Genomic DNA, 17,274 nt, shown 5'->3' on the forward strand with positions numbered 1-17,274 from the left:
TTCGCGTCTAAAAGGAAGAAACACTTTTTCATAAAAGATTATATATTTCAATCTCGTCATTGATGTGAATGCGATATGAAAATTGTGTTGATGAGCAGTCTCTAAAAACATAAATACACGACATTTGAGGTGCATAAAAACGTTGCTAAAACGGTGATCTGCCATTTAATACAACATTTGAGGTGCACTGCTAAAAGGACGACCTGTAAGAATACACGAACTTCACTAAAAGGGCGGTATGTAAATTTATGACATTTGAGGTGCACAGGGACGTTGCTAAAAAAGTACATGCAGTTTTGGGTTTTTTTTTTTTCTCTTTTTTGGGAAGGGGGAAGACTCCTTTGGGGCTTTAACTACTGGCAAATTTTACTTTATGAAATTTTTTGTTCATCTTTAAAATAATAGCCAAAAAAAAAAAAAAAACAACTCTTAATTGTTCAAACGCTAAAGTAATATTCATTCTCTTTTACAGATCTTCCAGCCTAAGGAAGGAAGGAGGCATCAAGGTCAAAAATAAAGCAACCAGCACTGCTGTTTCTCCTGCTCATACGGGATGCATCTTTGGCATACTTAATTAGGAAGAAAACTGCTGGAAAGGGCAAGTTTGTTTACTCTTCTCAGCGTCGTCTTACTCCTCCAGTTTTATCTTCAGATAGTAACACTTCATCATCTAACATGATAAATTGACCAACTTTTCAATCAAAGAAACTTTGATGACCACATGAATACGAGTTCAACAGCAATAAATTTTTGTTTGTTACAGAAAAGCAAAAGGTGATTTGGTAAGCCCTCCACTTCTGAAATGGATACATTAGGTTGCTTTTCTATCTTTTCTTGACCTTTTTTATCTTTTACAATACAGCTTGCATGCCACATTTACGCTAGCACCCTATGTTGAAGTTAGAGAACCAAACAGAAGAAAGTGGGCTCTTCTCTTTACAGCCAGCACAAAAGCTAGCTTTATGTTCTTTATTTGTAGCAGATCAATGCAATCAACTATTGTGAGTACTAATAATAGGGGGATTTTAACAAAACATACAGGTGCAATCAAGTCTGCAATCACTTCTCTGGAGGAAGACCAATGAAGTTGCATCGAACGAATTTCTTTAATGCTGTCTAGCTTGTGACTTTAATGATCAACTCTTTTCTGAAACTGTGGCTCTGTTTGGATTGTAAATTATTTGAGATATTTTTACTGTAGCACTTTTTGTGATGTGATGTCTGTGAGATAAAAAGGTAATTGAGAAGATAAAAAGGTGCGTTGAAAATTGTAATGATGATGTAAGCAAATAAATTTTGGCTAATAAATCTCTATACAAACAAACCCTGTGTATTTGCAAATTCTTGAACTCTCTATGAGGTTGTCATAACCCCATTTCATAATTCGTCAAATGTCATTCCTTAGCGAGGTGAACAATGGCTCTGTCTCGTCTCCTTTTACTACCAAACCTTTTCCCCTCACGTTAGGCCTCCACTTTCTTTTTCCAACTTTTAAAAACCCCGCCTATCGCACACAGCTTCAAAAAGAGAAGCTCAACGCCAACTTCCCCTTTCATTCCAGACCCCATAAGACACATTCCCAAATTTTCATCAAAAGCAAAAGTGAAAAAGATCAGTCCACCCCACCAAGCTAAAAAAAAAAAGCATCCCAAAAAGCAAAATCAGATTGTCAACAACAATTTAATAGCAGCATGTATATACACCAAAGATCCCATTTTTATACTTCCATGCTCATGCATCTCAGTTCTTGCTCTGCTTGGCTTTCCCAAGAACAATGGCAGAGATTGTTCCTGCAGATCCGAGCACTAGTAATTCTGCAAGTACTAGCAGCAGAAGAGTATATACGACAACTAATACAAGACCCTTTACAAGATTAATCACTTCTGGGCGTGATCATGTGGTTGAGCCCTTTGACAGTGAGAAATTGCCGGTCACTTTGGTTTCAGAGATCCAAAAATTTCTTCGTGTTGCTAATCAGATAGAACTTGAAGAGCCTCGCGTGGCTTATCTTTGTAAGCACCTAAATGGTTTAGAAACAAAGATTGAAACTTGTGCTAGTCATTAAAAAATTCGGTGTTTTAGGTGTTGGATTCTTGATATTGTGTTAGTTAATTATAATGTGTTGCAACATGGAATTTCTTGTAATTGAATTGAAAATCCTCTATGGGTTGGTTGGTTTGTATTGTGATAATTGTACGCTAAATTAGTTTAGACAGTAAGAAAACCGAGTTTCTTGTCTTGATTTTGTTCACCCTTTTGGCTATTAATCTAAAGTTCCTATACTGATTCACTGGCATATCTGTTCTTATTTGTTAATGATAAGCGAACGAAAAAGGTGATATTTTATTCAGTCGAAAAAATGTTGCAGAAGACATCAGAGAAGTGTATCTGAAAAGAAAGAAAATGCACTTCAAGGAGTGATTTTGTTGCTCTTTTCCTTGCTTTTATAAGCACATTCAAGAAAAGAAGGTTTGGTTGTAATGGGATCGCATAAATGATTATAGCACTCAAGAGAGTTTGGTCTGTATCTTTTATGCTAACGATAAAGCACTTATGGATTGATTCTTTTGTGTAGGCCGTTTTCATGCATTTGAAGTGGCACATAACTTGGACAGAAATTCCAGTGGTCGAGGAGTACGGCAATTCAAGACTTCTCTGCTTCAGCGTCTTGAGCAGGTAAAAAATTGAATGAAAGCCACCATCAATGGAAATGTTCTTAAAATACCAAGCAATCTTCTCTTTCTTTTTTCAGCGGACAAAGTTCGTTCATCCTAAGAAATTTGATGATTATTGTTTTGTAAGACTACAATTTCAACCAGACTGCTCTACAACTAAGAGATGGGCTCAACATTTTTAATCCCAAACTCTGCAGTTATTAATCATTATGTCTCTGGCCTAAAAAAATAAAACCACTATGTCTCTGATATGATTCTTTTACATCCATGACAAATACATCAAAGCTGTTATTCTGGTGCCTTTTCTCTTTGATTGGGCTGCAGAAAATGATTCAGCATAGTGTAAGTAACCCTCAATAGTCTTGTTACAAAAGATATCTGTGAAGGAACTTTCCAGATCTTACTATGGGTCTGTATCTTCTGGTTATTGGCAAATTTGTAAATTCTTACAAGTAAAATACTATCAAGCTGAAAATGGCTGCCACCTAAACTGTCACCATCTGTCATTCATTAACTAATTTTCCTCTATTTTCTCGGAACTTTCTTATCCTTTAGTAATAAAATTCTGTGCCCTGACTATTTATGTAACCGACAGGATGAAGAAATTACAATCAGGAAGAGGAAGGAAAAGAGTGACATACGTGAACTTAGACGTGTTTACCGTGAGTACAAGGACTTCATCATCAAGCACAGTGGAGACAGTAATTTGCAAAACAGGTGATCATTCTCTTTTCAAGTGAAATGCTAACAATGTGCTTGGTTGTGTTGTTGAGTAAGCGCATTATTTATCTCTCTCTTACAGCGAAAAAATGATAAAAGCCCGAGCTATTGCTTCAGCTTTATCCAAAGTGTTAAATACAGTTACTACTGCAGCCGGTCCACAGGTTACCTTAGTTTCTGTTTTATTTTTTTTTGTTTTGCTTAAATAGTTTCACTTGTTTTCCTCCCAGGTTATGCTACTTCCATAGAATATGTAGGTTTTAAGTTTGCTGTACATTGCAGGTCCTTGCCGAGAGCGAGAGCATTCATGCAAAACCTGAACTGTATGTCCCTTATAATATTCTCCCTCTGGATGAAGGAGGTGCCAGTCAAGCAATCATGCAGCTGCCTGAGGTCTTAATATGTGCATTAATTAAGTTCCATTCATGGATACTTGTTCCAGTAAATTTATTTTTTCTGCATGTTATCAAGCTCCTGATTGCTGCATGCTTTGAATGAGCACAACTTACTGTGCCCTTTATGCCAAGTAATCTTATCATCTTGCATGCGTTATATGTAAATTGTATCATAACAGCTTGATTTTTGACCAAAAATTTTACATTAAATAATCAGATCAAGGCTGCAGTTGCTGCTTTTCGTAAGGTTCGCGGTTTGCCATTTGTTGAAGATTTTAGGAGAAGGGTAGTTTGCCTGGATTTGTTCGATTGGCTCCAGTTTTGCTTTGGATTTCAGGTGATCTCCTTTCTTCTTTCAATTTGCAATACAAGACAAATTATATTCTTCATTGATATCATCCTCTCTACATTGAGCTCCACAGTTTCTGATGGAAGAGAATGTTTTAATACGAACATTGTTCATCTTCTTTCAGAAAGGAAATGTTGCAAACCAAAGGGAGCATTTGATCCTGCTCCTTGCTAACACTCACATACGGAAAAGTCATAAGGAGACATCAGTCTCCAAGGTGCTATAACAATTATAGCATGAACTCTCTCTACTATAACTGATTGTTTACTTAGTTTGGGTTTTTACTCATTTCATGATACTAGTTAGGTGATGGAGCTTTGGACGAACTGATGAAGAAGTTTTTCAAAAATTATACAGATTGGTGCAAATTTCTGGGGAGAAAAAGCAATATACAGTAAGATTCGTACTCTCATAGTGCTTACTTACATTCTTGTCCCAGGATAGGATTTCTGTCACCTATGCCCTTGAAGTTTCTCTAGTGCATTTAGTGGTGTAAATGGCTTCAGTGAATTTCCCTAGGGCAATAGTTTGTATCTCTTCTTCAGCTTGCAATGTAATTGTTTGACATTCTCATTCAAATTATCGTAGATAATTATCAGTAAAGTCCAGGGATTTTTTTTCTGATATTCTGCTTTAAATGCAGGTTGCCATATCTGAAGGAGGAAGCCCAACAATATAAACTTCTTTATATTGGACTTTATCTTCTAATATGGGGAGAGGCTGCAAACATAAGATTTATGCCAGAATGCCTCTGCTATATATTTCACCATGTATGTTGTGCCATTTCTTTTGGCTGCTTTACCTGTTCGTTCATTGTCTTTCAATATTTCGTCCTCATACAAAATGTGCAAAGCATCTTAGCCATCGTTTTAGCAAGATTGTTCAGTATTTCATCCTCATGTTTCTTGCTTGATTCAGTCTACATTATTCTGACCATAAGACAAATCATGATTTAGTAAGATTTTTCTTACATCATAAACCACAAAACCTAAGTAAAGGTAATACTATCATGTCCATAATTGGAGAGAAAAGAAAACTCTTTTCTATAAGTCAGCACTACTTATGGTTTCTCTTTGTGATTAACAATATGGCAACTCTTGTTTTACTTTCTGTGGAAGAACCATTTTATGGTAAAATGGCAACTTTGATATTGAGCTTTCCTATCCAAGCTTCAGACTGGATTTTTCTTTAAGTTGTTTTTCTTTGTTGTGTCTCCAATCTTAGCCTCACTTGACTTCTCGGCTCACTTCCTCTGTTTGTTTTCTTCTCTGGCTTCTTACTGATAAGCAATATTCTTTACTTGGCTCCCTTTGTTTCTAGGAAACTTTATCTTTTACCTTAGTTTGTTTTTCTCAGATATGCATAAACATACATGTAAATGTTCAGTTCTGAAACTGCATATATGATTGAGTTATGGTTTGGAAGTAACAATCTTGATCTTATAATTTGTGCAATGAATAGTTATACACCCGTTGGATTGCACAATTATCCATTTAGATTCCTGAAACCTATGTTAAAGGTGTTCTCAATTATATTCAACTGATTTTTGCTGATTAGAGCTCTGCATGGATTTCAATTTTTTTTTCCCTGACAGATATTTTTGAACTTTTTTTGGTTGACCAGTAAAACTTTCTCTAATTTGAAAGAATTTTTTTTTTTCACGTGTTCTTTCAGATGGCATATGAGCTACATAGCTTGCTAGTTGGTGCTGTAAACATGGAAACTGGAGAACGGATTATGCCAGTGTATGGAGGAGGATCTGAGTCTTTTCTTAACAATGTAGTCTTTCATCTATATAAAGTCATACATGAGGTACAAAATGTTAGAGCACTTAAGGAGACATTTGCTGAACCCCTAAGTACTTCAATATTGTAACACTAATTTCATTCAAATCAATGAAGGAAGCTATGAAAAACAGAAATGGAACAACTGACCATTCATCATGGAGGAACTATGATGACTTGAATGAGTTTTTCTGGTCAGACTCTAATTCCTTGCTTAATTGAAATCTTTTACATCTGTTGAACCATTGGTTGTTGAAATTACCCCTGAGTTGCTTGTTCCTTAAAATGCACAGGTCTGAGGATTGTTTTCAAATAGGTTGGCCTATGCGTCTGGAACATGATTTTTTCTGTATAGACCCTTCCAGTGATAGCAAAACAAAAAAGCCTCGGCAATCAGTCAGGACTGATGAAGACAAGAAGAGTCCTAATGAAGATGAAGAAATGGAGGTAAACTTTGCCTTTCACTTTAAATGTCTAACATCAAACCATAATTATCAATTATGGAAAATGGTGCATGTATAAAAGTTTAGTATTGCATGACAAAATTTCTATGAAAATAGGCATTAGTTCCCGTGCAGACCACCTCCACTGATATTGCTCAGACTTCTGCCTAGACACCAGCTTCATATAGGCCATTAACATTTGATATCAAGTCATCCATGTTTTTTGTTATCAAGATCCAAGTCATCAATTGCTTCCTAGGATCATTAAACATGCTTATGGTGGTTTTCAGGACATCCCCGATGAAGGACACAAAGTGCGGGAAGGAAAATGGCTAGGAAAGACAAATTTTGTGGAGATTCGCTCATTTTGGCAAATCTTCAGAAGTTTTGATAGAATGTGGAGTTTCTTAATTTTATGCCTTCAGGTGTGCGTTGAGGAGAGAGATGAGTAGTAATTATCTGTGTTTTGCCTATCAGGATCATTGAGTCATTTTTCCTTTGGTATAGGCAATGATAATCATGGCATCGCATGATTTAGAATCTCCACTTGAAGTGTTTGACGCAACAGTTCTTGAGGACGTAATGAGCATCTTCATCACATCAGCAGCTCTCAAACTTATACGAGGTTCATTACTTTTGGAAGATATGGTGAAATTTTGTTAGTTAATGTCGCAAGACTCAAAATGCATTTACAACGGACAGAAACTCAGAAAGCTATAGAAAAATCAGGGCAGGAAAAAATTCTTACCACTAAAGTACCACAGCTTCTTGCTTGACACATGAACAACATGATATTTCGCGATTGTTGTGTGTCCTTTTTTTCTTTTCTGTTTCATCAGCATGTATCTTATGTTCATTGTTTCAATTGAACCTGATGAAGATATTCAGAGTGAATTCTCAAAATTCCAGGATACAAATTTTGAGTTGTCATAAACTGAAATAATTTGTCTTGCAGCTATTCTTGACATTGTCTTCACATGGAAAGCAAGGAACACAATCGATTCCTATAAAATCAGAAGAAATGTGCTGAAGGTGTTGGTCCCAATGATATGGACTATCACACTACCTATATATTATATCAATCATAGAGGGAAATATACTTGTTATTCTACACAGAGCCAGAGCTGGCTTGGAGAGTGGTGCTATTCCTCCTATATGGTCGCAGTTGCATTCTATTTGATGACTAATGCATTTGATATGGTCCTATTCCTTGTGCCTGTGGTTGGGAAGTATATTGAGACCTCAAACTCTCGAATATGCACAATGTTGTCATGGTGGAGACAGGTATGACTTCATATATCAGTTGTAATATGTGGAAATGATGGAAAAGAAAAAATCAGTTTCTCATGTACCATGCCATTCACTAGAATAACAACCTTAGTGGGACAGAGGGGAGCATAAGATTTTGTATTGTAACAGGAGACAGCCAGGAAATCAGTACTTGACTGGGCGCAAGATGGGCATAAATCATCTGATATTTCTTGAGTTGTAGGGTTATTAAGATTGACATTGTTATTGGGAGTTCCCATGAAGTTAAGCCTTTATCCATTCAGTTTCATTGAAATAAATTCCTATATCCCATGTTTGCTTGATCATCCTGTACAACTTGTCTTCATCCTTTGGAATGTTTGTTTGTTAGGCTGATTTTTTATCCTCTGAATTTTTGCATCACTCAGCCTAGGTTGTACGTTGGACGTGGAATGCAAGAGACCCAACTTTCCCAGTTCAAGTATCTATTTTCCCTTACTCAGAACTTTTCCATTATCTATTGACGTTCCCTATGATGGATTTCTGAGGTGTGCATCCCTTGTGTTGCATTTAGGTATACTATGTTTTGGGTGCTTCTAATGCTAAGCAAGTTCATATTCAGTTACCAATTTGAGGTCAGTCTTTTACTTTCTGCATTTTCTCAATACTTGTTTCATTATAATTCAAGAGTTCTTTCTTCAGCCATCTCATTTTTCAAGTGGAACAATCAGGATGTAGTAACACTAAGTTTAATTATTGCAATATGTTAATGATTGCAAGGGATTATGTTGTCTTAATGTCTTTCCATGTCTTTTGGAAATTTTTGGCCACTTAGTGTTACCACCTACTTTCATTTTTTTGCACTCATAAAGTTGGTATGATTCTTTTTAAAGTCTTCCAGCTAGAATTCTTGTAAGCATTTGAATGTTTTTCCTCCATTTTCGCAATTGAAATTTTCTTGTGCTGAAACAATTAAAAATTTCTGTAAGTGAATGATTACAAATTGTTAATTGGTGAAAGAGTCAGTTTAACGAAAAGAGTCAAACTATAAATCCTTGCAAGTGCAATGGTGGGAGTATTAATTTCTTCCCGACTGTCCAGATTAAACCTCTTATATCACCCACTAGACAGATCATGAGGATTGGCATAAAGAACTATGATTGGCATGAGCTCTTTCCCAAAGGTAATTGTCTATTGATATATCCCTTCAATATTAGGTGGTTATATAAGGAACTGGAAAAATCTGACATTGTGTTTATTGATTCAGTCAAGAGTAATGCTGGTGCAATTGCTGCTATTTGGGCTCCTATTATACTTGTAAGATTAAATTCTATTGTACATGATCCCTTACACTTAAAGCATTGAGTATCCTCTGTATGACAACATGTCTAGCATAGGAAAAATGTTTTAATGCTTCCCTATTTAGTATTTATGAATCTCTTAGTCCCTGATGTGGGTTAATAAATGATTTTCCGCAATAAGTATTGTTTGCTAATGTAGAATTTTGTTTGTCATTATATGAATAATTAGTTATCTAATGTTTTCAGGTCTATTTCATGGATGCACAAATATGGTACTCTGTCTATTGTTCCATATTTGGTGGAGTTTATGGAATTCTTCACCATCTTGGTGAGGTAGGATATGTCTCTTGCTCGCTGAGAGTTAGTATGAAGATGTTCTCACTCATCATGTTCTGCAGATTAGGACACTGGGAATGCTGAGAATTAGATTTCACTCTTTGCCAGATGCATTCAGTGCATATCTTATACCACACAAGGAGAAAGATAACAAGGAAGGAATCAGTAAGTGGTTCCTCTGCCTGAGAGAAAAGGTATGGACTAATCTATTTCATGATATAGTTATTATTAATTCTAAGACTTCCTTGCTTCCATTCTAGATAATTTATGAACTTTCAGGCTTTCGAAAAGAACAGTATTGTGAAATTCGTTGTCGTATGGAACCAAATTATTAGTAGCTTTCGTGAAGAGGACCTCATAAGTAACAGGTGTGTAAGCATATCAGATTCTTCTTTGACCATGAAGGTATAGTAGAAAACTAATGCTGGTATATTCAAAACTCAGGGAAATGCATTTGATGAAAATGCCTTTGTCATCAGAACTGTTCTCAGGCCAGATTCGTTGGCCTGTTTTCCTTCTGGCAAATAAGGTATTGTTTCCTGCATTTCTTGATGATCCCGAGTGCTGTTTTCAAAAATCTCTCAGTTGTGGTCTTTCTATGCAGTTCTCAACTGCATTGAGTATTGCAAGAGATTTTTCAGGAAAGGATGCTGATCTTTTGAGAAAGATTAAAAGAGATGACTACATGTACTTGGTAGTAACTGAATGTTACGACTCGCTGAAGTACGTTCTTGAAATCCTTGTAGTTGGGGATTTTGAACAAAGGTAGAGTAAGTAGAATGAATTGATGCCATAAACAAATCTAATGATCCATCGCAGTATCTATTTTTCATTATATGCCCTATAGTTTCCCTGCATGTTTTAATAACAAAATTTGAATACTCATTTATCTTGTACGGTTGGTCATTCAGGATTATATCTGGAATATTGGATGAAATCGAGGGAAGTATAGGGTGCTCAACACTTCTTGAGGACTTGAACATGAGTGAATTACCAGCTCTACATACTAAATGTGTTGAATTACTCGAACTACTGGTAAAATGTTGCACACAAATCTCGAATGGTTTCTCTTCATTTTTCAGCATGACACCTATCCAACTCCTTCTAGTTGATACCTTTTCTTCATTAAGGTTGAAGGAAATGAAGAACAGTACTGTAATGTTGTGAAAGCACTGCAAGATATATTTGAAATTGTTACCAGTGATCTGATGCTGAAGGGATGTAGGTAAGCTGGAAGAAGGATTTCTTTGGTTACCTAACATGCATTGAAATCAATTATGTTGATATCAGCCTAAATGTTCCAGAACATTGGATTCTCTTTATGCTCATCGTGATGGAGATGATTCTGAACTTTTCACGCACATAGAACCACAATTATTTGCTTCGGCTCGTTCTATCCATTTTCCACTGCCAGATAGTGGCCTTATAGTGGACAAGGTGCATATCTTAACTTTCGATGATACATGTTTCATGAACAGCAAATACATGGTTCCTTTACATTATTAAACTTATAAATATTGTAGAGCTGATTTTTTTTTTTTTTTTTTTTGTTTTTGGGGCCAGATCAAGCGTTTTCTTTTGCTGCTTACCACAAAAGATAAAGCCATGGACATACCATCAAACTTGGAAGCTCGAAGACGGATTTCATTTTTTGCAACTTCTTTGTTTATGGATATGCCGAGAGCACCAAAAGTGCGCAACATGTTATCTTTCAGGTCAAACATAAGGGTGGTTTTCTGGAAGTATTATTGCCAGGCACTCTTCTGATTTAATAGTAGAGTTTCTAATTACTAAACCACTTGACAACAAAAGAGACAGCATTATAGTCATTGAATTCCATGACATACTATTATTGCTAATTATTATCTGAAGATATTGTGATACCTATAGTTTGTCCTGACCTGGAGGCTTTTGTTTAAACAGTGTTCTGACTCCTCACTACATGGAGGATGTGAAATATTCATCAGAAGAGCTTCATTCTAACAAAGAAGGCGTTTCAATCCTCTTTTATATGCAGAAGATATTCCCAGGTTACTGCATGCAGGACCTCTTAAGGCTGTGATTTATATATTCTTCTTTTCCTTTTCAGCAGTATTGGAAAGTTAATATTTTAAAGCATGTCCAGATTACTCAACTCTCCTTTTATCATTGTCTCTCAGATGAGTGGGAAAACTTTTTGGAACGTGTTGGAACTGAAAACCTTAATGCATCAAATGATGAAATAAATGAGGAGGATCTTAGAAATTGGGCTTCTTTTCGAGGGCAAACTCTATGCCGAACAGGTTTGTGGTGCCATTTTATTCTTAGGAAACTGGTGTCTGTTTTCTGAATAATAAAAATTAAAAACTATTACAGTTTACTTCTAAGTTTTCTCATATACACGTTGCAGTTCGGGGGATGATGTACTATCAGAAAGCCCTAAAGTTGCAGGCATTTCTTGACATGGCTGCAGATGATGGTATCTGTCATTACTGGCCTGCTTCCTACTACTATTCTTTAATGATTGCATGAAACGTTACTTATTACAGAAAAAAGCAGAGCTTGATACCTTTTTTCTTCAACCTGTTGCCTGCTTGATAAGCATTTAAACTAGTTGCAAATTTTGAATTCTCTTAAACAGATATTCTTCAAGGTTATGATGCCATAGGGAAGGGGAACGATACATTATCAGCTCAACTTGATGCACTTGCGGACATGAAATTTACGCATGTTATTTCTTGTCAAATGTTTGGTTCACATAAATCTTCTGGAAACCCTCAGGCTCAAGACATACTTGACTTGATGATAAGGTAAATTTTTTAATGAAACGCATAGATATTGCAGATGAACGAACTAAGTGTGCAAGAGAGTTGACTATTTAAGGAACTTTTCAATTGACTATTGTGGTAGTTCTTGTTTAAACTGAGAATTCTTTAGTGCATTTTTGTTTTACCTACATAACTGTTTCTTGTAGGTATCCTTCACTCCGTGTTGCTTATGTTGAAGAGAAAGAGAAGATTGTATCAGAGAAAGAGAAGATTGTATCAGATAGGCCTCCTACAGTATATTCATCTGTATTAGTCAAAGCTGTCAATGGTTTTGACCAGGTACCACCTTTGATTTGTGCAGCATTTGAAAAAAAACTGTGAACAAGATAGAAGTGCTTAATTTGATAGAAGTGCATTCATACAACAAAGACCATGAAGTGATTCAGGCCATATTCTTGCATGGTAAAAGCACAGCATACAAATTATATGTGGAAGAGGAACTGCAACATATGTTTAAACGAAAAGTGAATGAAAGAATTGCAGGATTCATCAAAATATGTTTCCCCTCTATAGAACATTAAAATAATTAATAATGCCTATTCATAATTGACTTGAACTTCCATAGAAGTGTGTTTCTTGGTAGCAGAAAGCATTCACTGTTCAAAATTAACTAAAAACATGCATTCCTACAGTCTTAATACCATCAAAAGATAGGTTTGAGTCTCTGCATTTGAACAATGTCTTCTTTGTTTTCCTATATCAGTATTGTGCTTCACTTTTAGATCCCTTCGCTTTTGTAGGAGATATATCGCATAAAACTCCCAGGTCCACCAAATATTGGGGAAGGAAAACCCGAGAATCAGAACCACTCAATAATCTTCACCCGTGGTGAAGCTCTCCAAGCAATAGATATGAACCAAGTAAGTTCAGCCTTGACTAGATGAAGATAAGATGGTTGAGGATATTGTCATCCTGAGCTTGTTTCTTGTAGGATAATTATATGGAAGAAGCTTTCAAGATGAGAAATATCTTACAAGAATTCCTCCACGAGCGAGGACAGAGGCCTCCCACAATTCTTGGGATGAGAGAACACATATTTACAGGAAGGTCAGCTTTTAGGACTCATGAATACTAATTCTGGATATGGCTAAGTCCAATTATAACCTCTACCACCTTTTTGAAACCTGCTGAATGATCTTATCTACCTCTCCACTTGCAGTGTATCTTCTTTAGCATGGTTCATGTCATATCAAGAGACCAGCTTTGTTACCATCGGCCAAAGACTTCTAGCTAATCCACTCAGGTTATTAATGCCTTGTTCTATTACTTATGTATGATAACTTATATTGGTGTCTTCTGACTAGAGAATAAAAGAGATATTGGCTGATGTTTGTTTTTTACAACTGAGATGTAAAATTTTTCTTGTTTTGTCATATTGGTGCCAAGCTATCATAGTAATGCACAAGAACCTGAAATTCTATGAATAATTATTTAGTACTTTGAAGTACTATTGACATTTAGTTATCACAGACAAGCTGCATGCAGGGTTTTTTTTAATCAATTTCTTTATTCTATTAATCTGATATTAAGAAAAGTGCTTATGCTTGTGTGACGTTTTCCTCTTAAACTTGTAATACAGGGTTAGATTCCATTATGGACATCCTGATTTGTTTGAGAGAATTTTTCACCTAACAAGAGGTGGAGTTAGCAAAGCATCAAAGACAGTAAACTTGAGCGAGGATGTGTTTGCAGGTAGTAAAAGTGATTCCTTGTTTCAGTAGATGCATTACTTTTTTTATTAAATCTCTTACTTTACTATCCGTTGGATAATATTCTCCATTTTTTATTGAAAACAAAACTTAAGACTATAAGCTAATGTGTTTCCTCTAATTAACTTGTATGGAATTAAATATTCTCACATGCTTCAAACTTTCTCCTTAGACTTCAGTCTTTGCATATGGTGGTTCCTACAGATAAAGATACTGCACTTTCTTGTTAGAAGTATCATGCCAAGTCAAACTTTTGAAGACATAAAATTGTGGATGGTAGGATTTTTAGTTTGTTCTGGTGAACTAATTTTATGTGCTGTAGGTTTTAATACTACACTGCGACGGGGAAATATCACTTATCACGAGTATATGCAAGTTGGCAAAGGGCGTGATGTTGGTCTCAACCAAATTTCAAAGTTTGAAGCCAAAGTAGCAAATGGCAACAGTGAACAAACTCTAAGCCGTGATATATACCGCCTTGGGCGTCGATTTGACTTCTTCCGAATGCTCTCTTGTTATTTCACCACCATTGGCTTTTACTTTAACAGCCTGGTAATCAAATATCCTTCTTTTTGAAGTGAATTACAAATTTTATGATTTTATCTAGCACTTTTCTGTTTAATCTCGAGAGTTTTCCAGCAGACATTCTTAGAACAAAACAAAAAAATCTTGAAACATTAGTGTGCTTTAACCTCTTAAATATCACCAATTCTGCTCCAAAAAAATGCGATAGAATCAAGTAAATATGATTTGTTGCACTTCATGCTGCATCTCTGTCAGTTTCTCTACCGAGAGCAATAGTTCTTCGTTAGAAAGATTGCTTACTGTTGAAATAGTAATTTTCACATGCAAAATTAAGTCTATATTCCTTTTGCCTTCTACAGTCTGCGTTTTGCTTATGCAGACTCTGGAATAAATATTCATGCTTGTTGACATTATGCAGATATCAGTAATTGGAATATACGTATTCCTATATGGGCAGCTATACCTGGTCCTTAGTGGTTTACAAAGAGCACTGCTTCTTGAGGCTAGAATACAAAACATAAAATCATTAGAAACTGCTCTGGCCTCCCAGTCATTTATCCAGCTTGGGCTCTTGACAGGCTTACCTATGGTGATAGAGATTGGACTTGAAAGAGGATTCCTTAATGCTCTTAAAGATTTTGTTCTCATGCAACTGCAGCTAGCAGCCGTTTTCTTTACTTTTTCTTTTGGAACAAAATCTCACTATTATGGTCGAACTATTCTTCATGGAGGAGCCAAGTATAGACCAACTGGCCGTAAGGTGGTGGTTTTCCATGCCAGCTTCACTGAGAACTATAGGCTGTACTCTCGCAGCCACTTTGTAAAAGGATTTGAGTTGCTGCTTCTGTTGATTGTGTATGATTTGTTTAGGCGGTCCTTCCAAAGCAACATGGCTTATGTGTTAATTACGTATGCAATATGGTTCATGTCAATGACTTGGTTGTTCGCGCCATTTCTGTTTAATCCTTCGGGTTTCAACTGGGGTAAGATAGTTGATGACTGGAAGGGTTGGAACAAGTGGATTGTGCAGCAAGGTGGAATTGGAATCCACCAAGACAAGAGTTGGCAGTCCTGGTGGTATGATGAGCAAGACCATCTTCGTCATTCAGGGCTGGGTTCTCGGTTGATAGAAATCCTGCTTTCACTTAGATTTTTCATTTATCAGTATGGATTGGTCTATCACCTTGACATATCCAGGCAAAACAAAAATTTCATCGTTTATGTCCTCTCATGGGTTGTCATTGTCATGATTTTTCTGCTGATCAAGGTAACTCAAAACCCATCCTATAGGCATGAGATTAAAATTCCCTTCTGCTGTTTCCTCATGTAGATCAGTGTTGTTGCCTTTAATATGTTTCAACAAGTTTACTTTGACCATAAACCCTTTGTGCCACATGTGTAGTTTAGATGCTTTTTCATTTGATAATTCAGTAGCGACAATTACATCGCACTAAATTGATGCATATCAGATGCAATAATGGTGTGTTTCCATCCCCTTCATTTTTACTCACCTGACTGGAACCTTATCAGTCACAATCAATAATATTTTACTTTTAAGGTTCTTTACATGATATAGACGTGGAAAAACTCCATAGAGACATCATTTAAGGCTTTCAGGTGCCTGACTAATGGCTTCAGGATTGGTGTTCTCTTGTTCTTAAGCTACCTTATTGTCACCTACAATTTCTTGTAGTAATTCCACCATGTTGTTGGGCTTTAAGATGGACTCAAGTTGAAAATCAAATTCAGAGCTTCAGAGACTGAATGAATCTTGGTTTTTTTTTTTATTTTCTTTTTAGATATATCTGGCAGGATGTGAGAACATGTTAGTTTGAGCTCCACCAGAAGTCAAATTGGACACTAATAAGGATGGTATCTTATAAACGATATTCTAGCAGCGCTTAATGGAGTGTGTTTCTTGTTGTGTAGTGATTCCAAATCCCACCTCCCAATCTTCTAATTTTTGACAATGTGTGCATCCTTTTTGTTATGTTTTCATCTTTAGGGAAGAGATGCCGATATGATTGAAAGAACTATAGCTATAGTTTTACATGTCTTCTTAAGCTTCACAGACAAATGTGTTTATAACTCGCGTTCATGCAAGTTTGTAATGGATCCTCAACTGTGCTACCTATGAAACATGCTATATACAGGTGGTGAACTTGGGGAGGAAATATTTCAGTGCGAACTATCACCTAGTATTCCGGCTATTTAAAGCACTAATTTTCCTTGGAGTTCTGGCTACCATTATTACTCTGTCAATCATTTGTGATCTATCTTTCAAGGATTTGGTTGTTTGCTGTCTGGCCTTTCTGCCAACTGGTTGGGGGTTGATATTGGTAAGTTCAGAATGAACCTCGTTTGATTATGAAAGCAGTCATGTATGACCTATACACTTCTTTTACTAAAGTGACAATATATCCAGGTTGCACAAGCTGTTAGACCCAAGATTGAAGGCACTGCATTGTGGCATTTCACCAGGGTTTTTGTTCAAGCATATGATTATGGCATGGGTATAGTTCTTTTTGCACCAATTGCTTGTCTGGCATGGCTTCCCATCATTTCAGCTTTCCAGACTCGTTTCCTTTTCAACGAGGCTTTCAGTAGGAGACTGCACATTCAACCAATTCTTGCAGCAAAGAAGAAGAAGCATAGATGATCTTAACTGTAATCGAGTTTAATGTACATAAGATCTGTACATGCAGAAGTAATACGAAAATCATTTTCGTGTATAGTTAGGACAACCAATTATCCTATGCTAAGCTCATTATTTATTCAGGGAATAAGGAGACAGGCTTAGATGTTTAAGCTCCTATTGGCTTTCAATTGCATTCATCCGCCTATAACAATGAATTGTCCTAGTGACAATCATACACCTTTTACAGGCTTAAAGTGGGGACTTAATTGTTGCATCAAGTATTCTTAGAACTTAAATGATGATGTTTTCTTGCTGTGATGCTAGTGTATTTTACTAGCATAATT

At 36.2% G+C, this 17,274-nt stretch overlaps 1 protein-coding gene and 1 non-coding gene across 3 annotated transcripts; both read left to right on the top strand.

The window, feature by feature from the left end:
- Positions 1–1,675: 1,675 nt before the first annotated feature.
- On the top strand, positions 1,676–17,078 carry LOC113690248 (putative callose synthase 8). 2 transcript variants are annotated; one of them, XM_027208085.2, is made up of 41 exons: positions 1,676–2,012; positions 2,576–2,676; positions 3,271–3,392; positions 3,478–3,559; positions 3,678–3,788; positions 4,008–4,127; positions 4,264–4,356; positions 4,442–4,533; positions 4,783–4,909; positions 5,814–5,951; positions 6,041–6,117; positions 6,217–6,370; positions 6,657–6,791; positions 6,874–6,991; positions 7,322–7,650; positions 8,043–8,095; positions 8,189–8,249; positions 8,716–8,797; positions 8,882–8,931; positions 9,162–9,248; positions 9,314–9,445; positions 9,531–9,619; positions 9,696–9,780; positions 9,856–10,016; positions 10,163–10,286; positions 10,382–10,476; positions 10,556–10,688; positions 10,815–10,966; positions 11,175–11,281; positions 11,411–11,533; positions 11,641–11,709; positions 11,872–12,040; positions 12,205–12,337; positions 12,799–12,918; positions 12,990–13,105; positions 13,218–13,301; positions 13,638–13,750; positions 14,090–14,319; positions 14,711–15,559; positions 16,446–16,631; positions 16,718–17,078. In XM_027208085.2, exons 1-41 carry the CDS (start codon positions 1,775–1,777, stop codon positions 16,949–16,951), a joined length of 5,874 nt encoding a protein of 1,957 aa, XP_027063886.2. In that variant the 5' UTR covers positions 1,676–1,774; the 3' UTR covers positions 16,952–17,078. The 2 variants fall into 2 exon arrangements, with proteins under 2 accessions (XP_027063886.2, XP_071907292.1); XM_072051191.1 differs by lacking the exons at positions 1,676–2,012; positions 2,576–2,676; positions 3,271–3,392; ... (1 more) ...; positions 3,678–3,788; positions 4,008–4,127 and having other exon boundaries at positions 4,258–4,356; positions 4,446–4,533.
- LOC113691165 (small nucleolar RNA J33) lies at positions 11,638–11,716 on the top strand. Its single transcript, XR_003448577.1, has one exon. It is a non-coding gene; the product is annotated as a small nucleolar RNA J33 (small nucleolar RNA).
- Positions 17,079–17,274: the final 196 nt, after the last annotated feature.

This window comes from Coffea arabica, chromosome 5c (assembly GCF_036785885.1).
Source record: "Coffea arabica cultivar ET-39 chromosome 5c, Coffea Arabica ET-39 HiFi, whole genome shotgun sequence".
NCBI classification, from domain to species: domain Eukaryota; kingdom Viridiplantae; phylum Streptophyta; class Magnoliopsida; order Gentianales; family Rubiaceae; genus Coffea; species Coffea arabica.

What these genes read in the sequence shown, in the direction of transcription:
- LOC113690248 (XM_027208085.2), top strand. Translation starts at nt 1,775, where the DNA reads ATGGCAGAGATTGTTCCTGCAGATCCGAGCACTAGTAATTCTGCAAGT. An exon ending in GGGAGAAAAAGCAATATACA is followed by an intron (nt 4,534 to 4,782) that starts GTAAGATTCGTA and finishes CTTTAAATGCAG; the next exon opens with GTTGCCATATCTGAAGGAGG. An exon ending in TCTGCTATATATTTCACCAT is followed by an intron (nt 4,910 to 5,813) that starts GTATGTTGTGCC and finishes GTGTTCTTTCAG; the next exon opens with ATGGCATATGAGCTACATAG.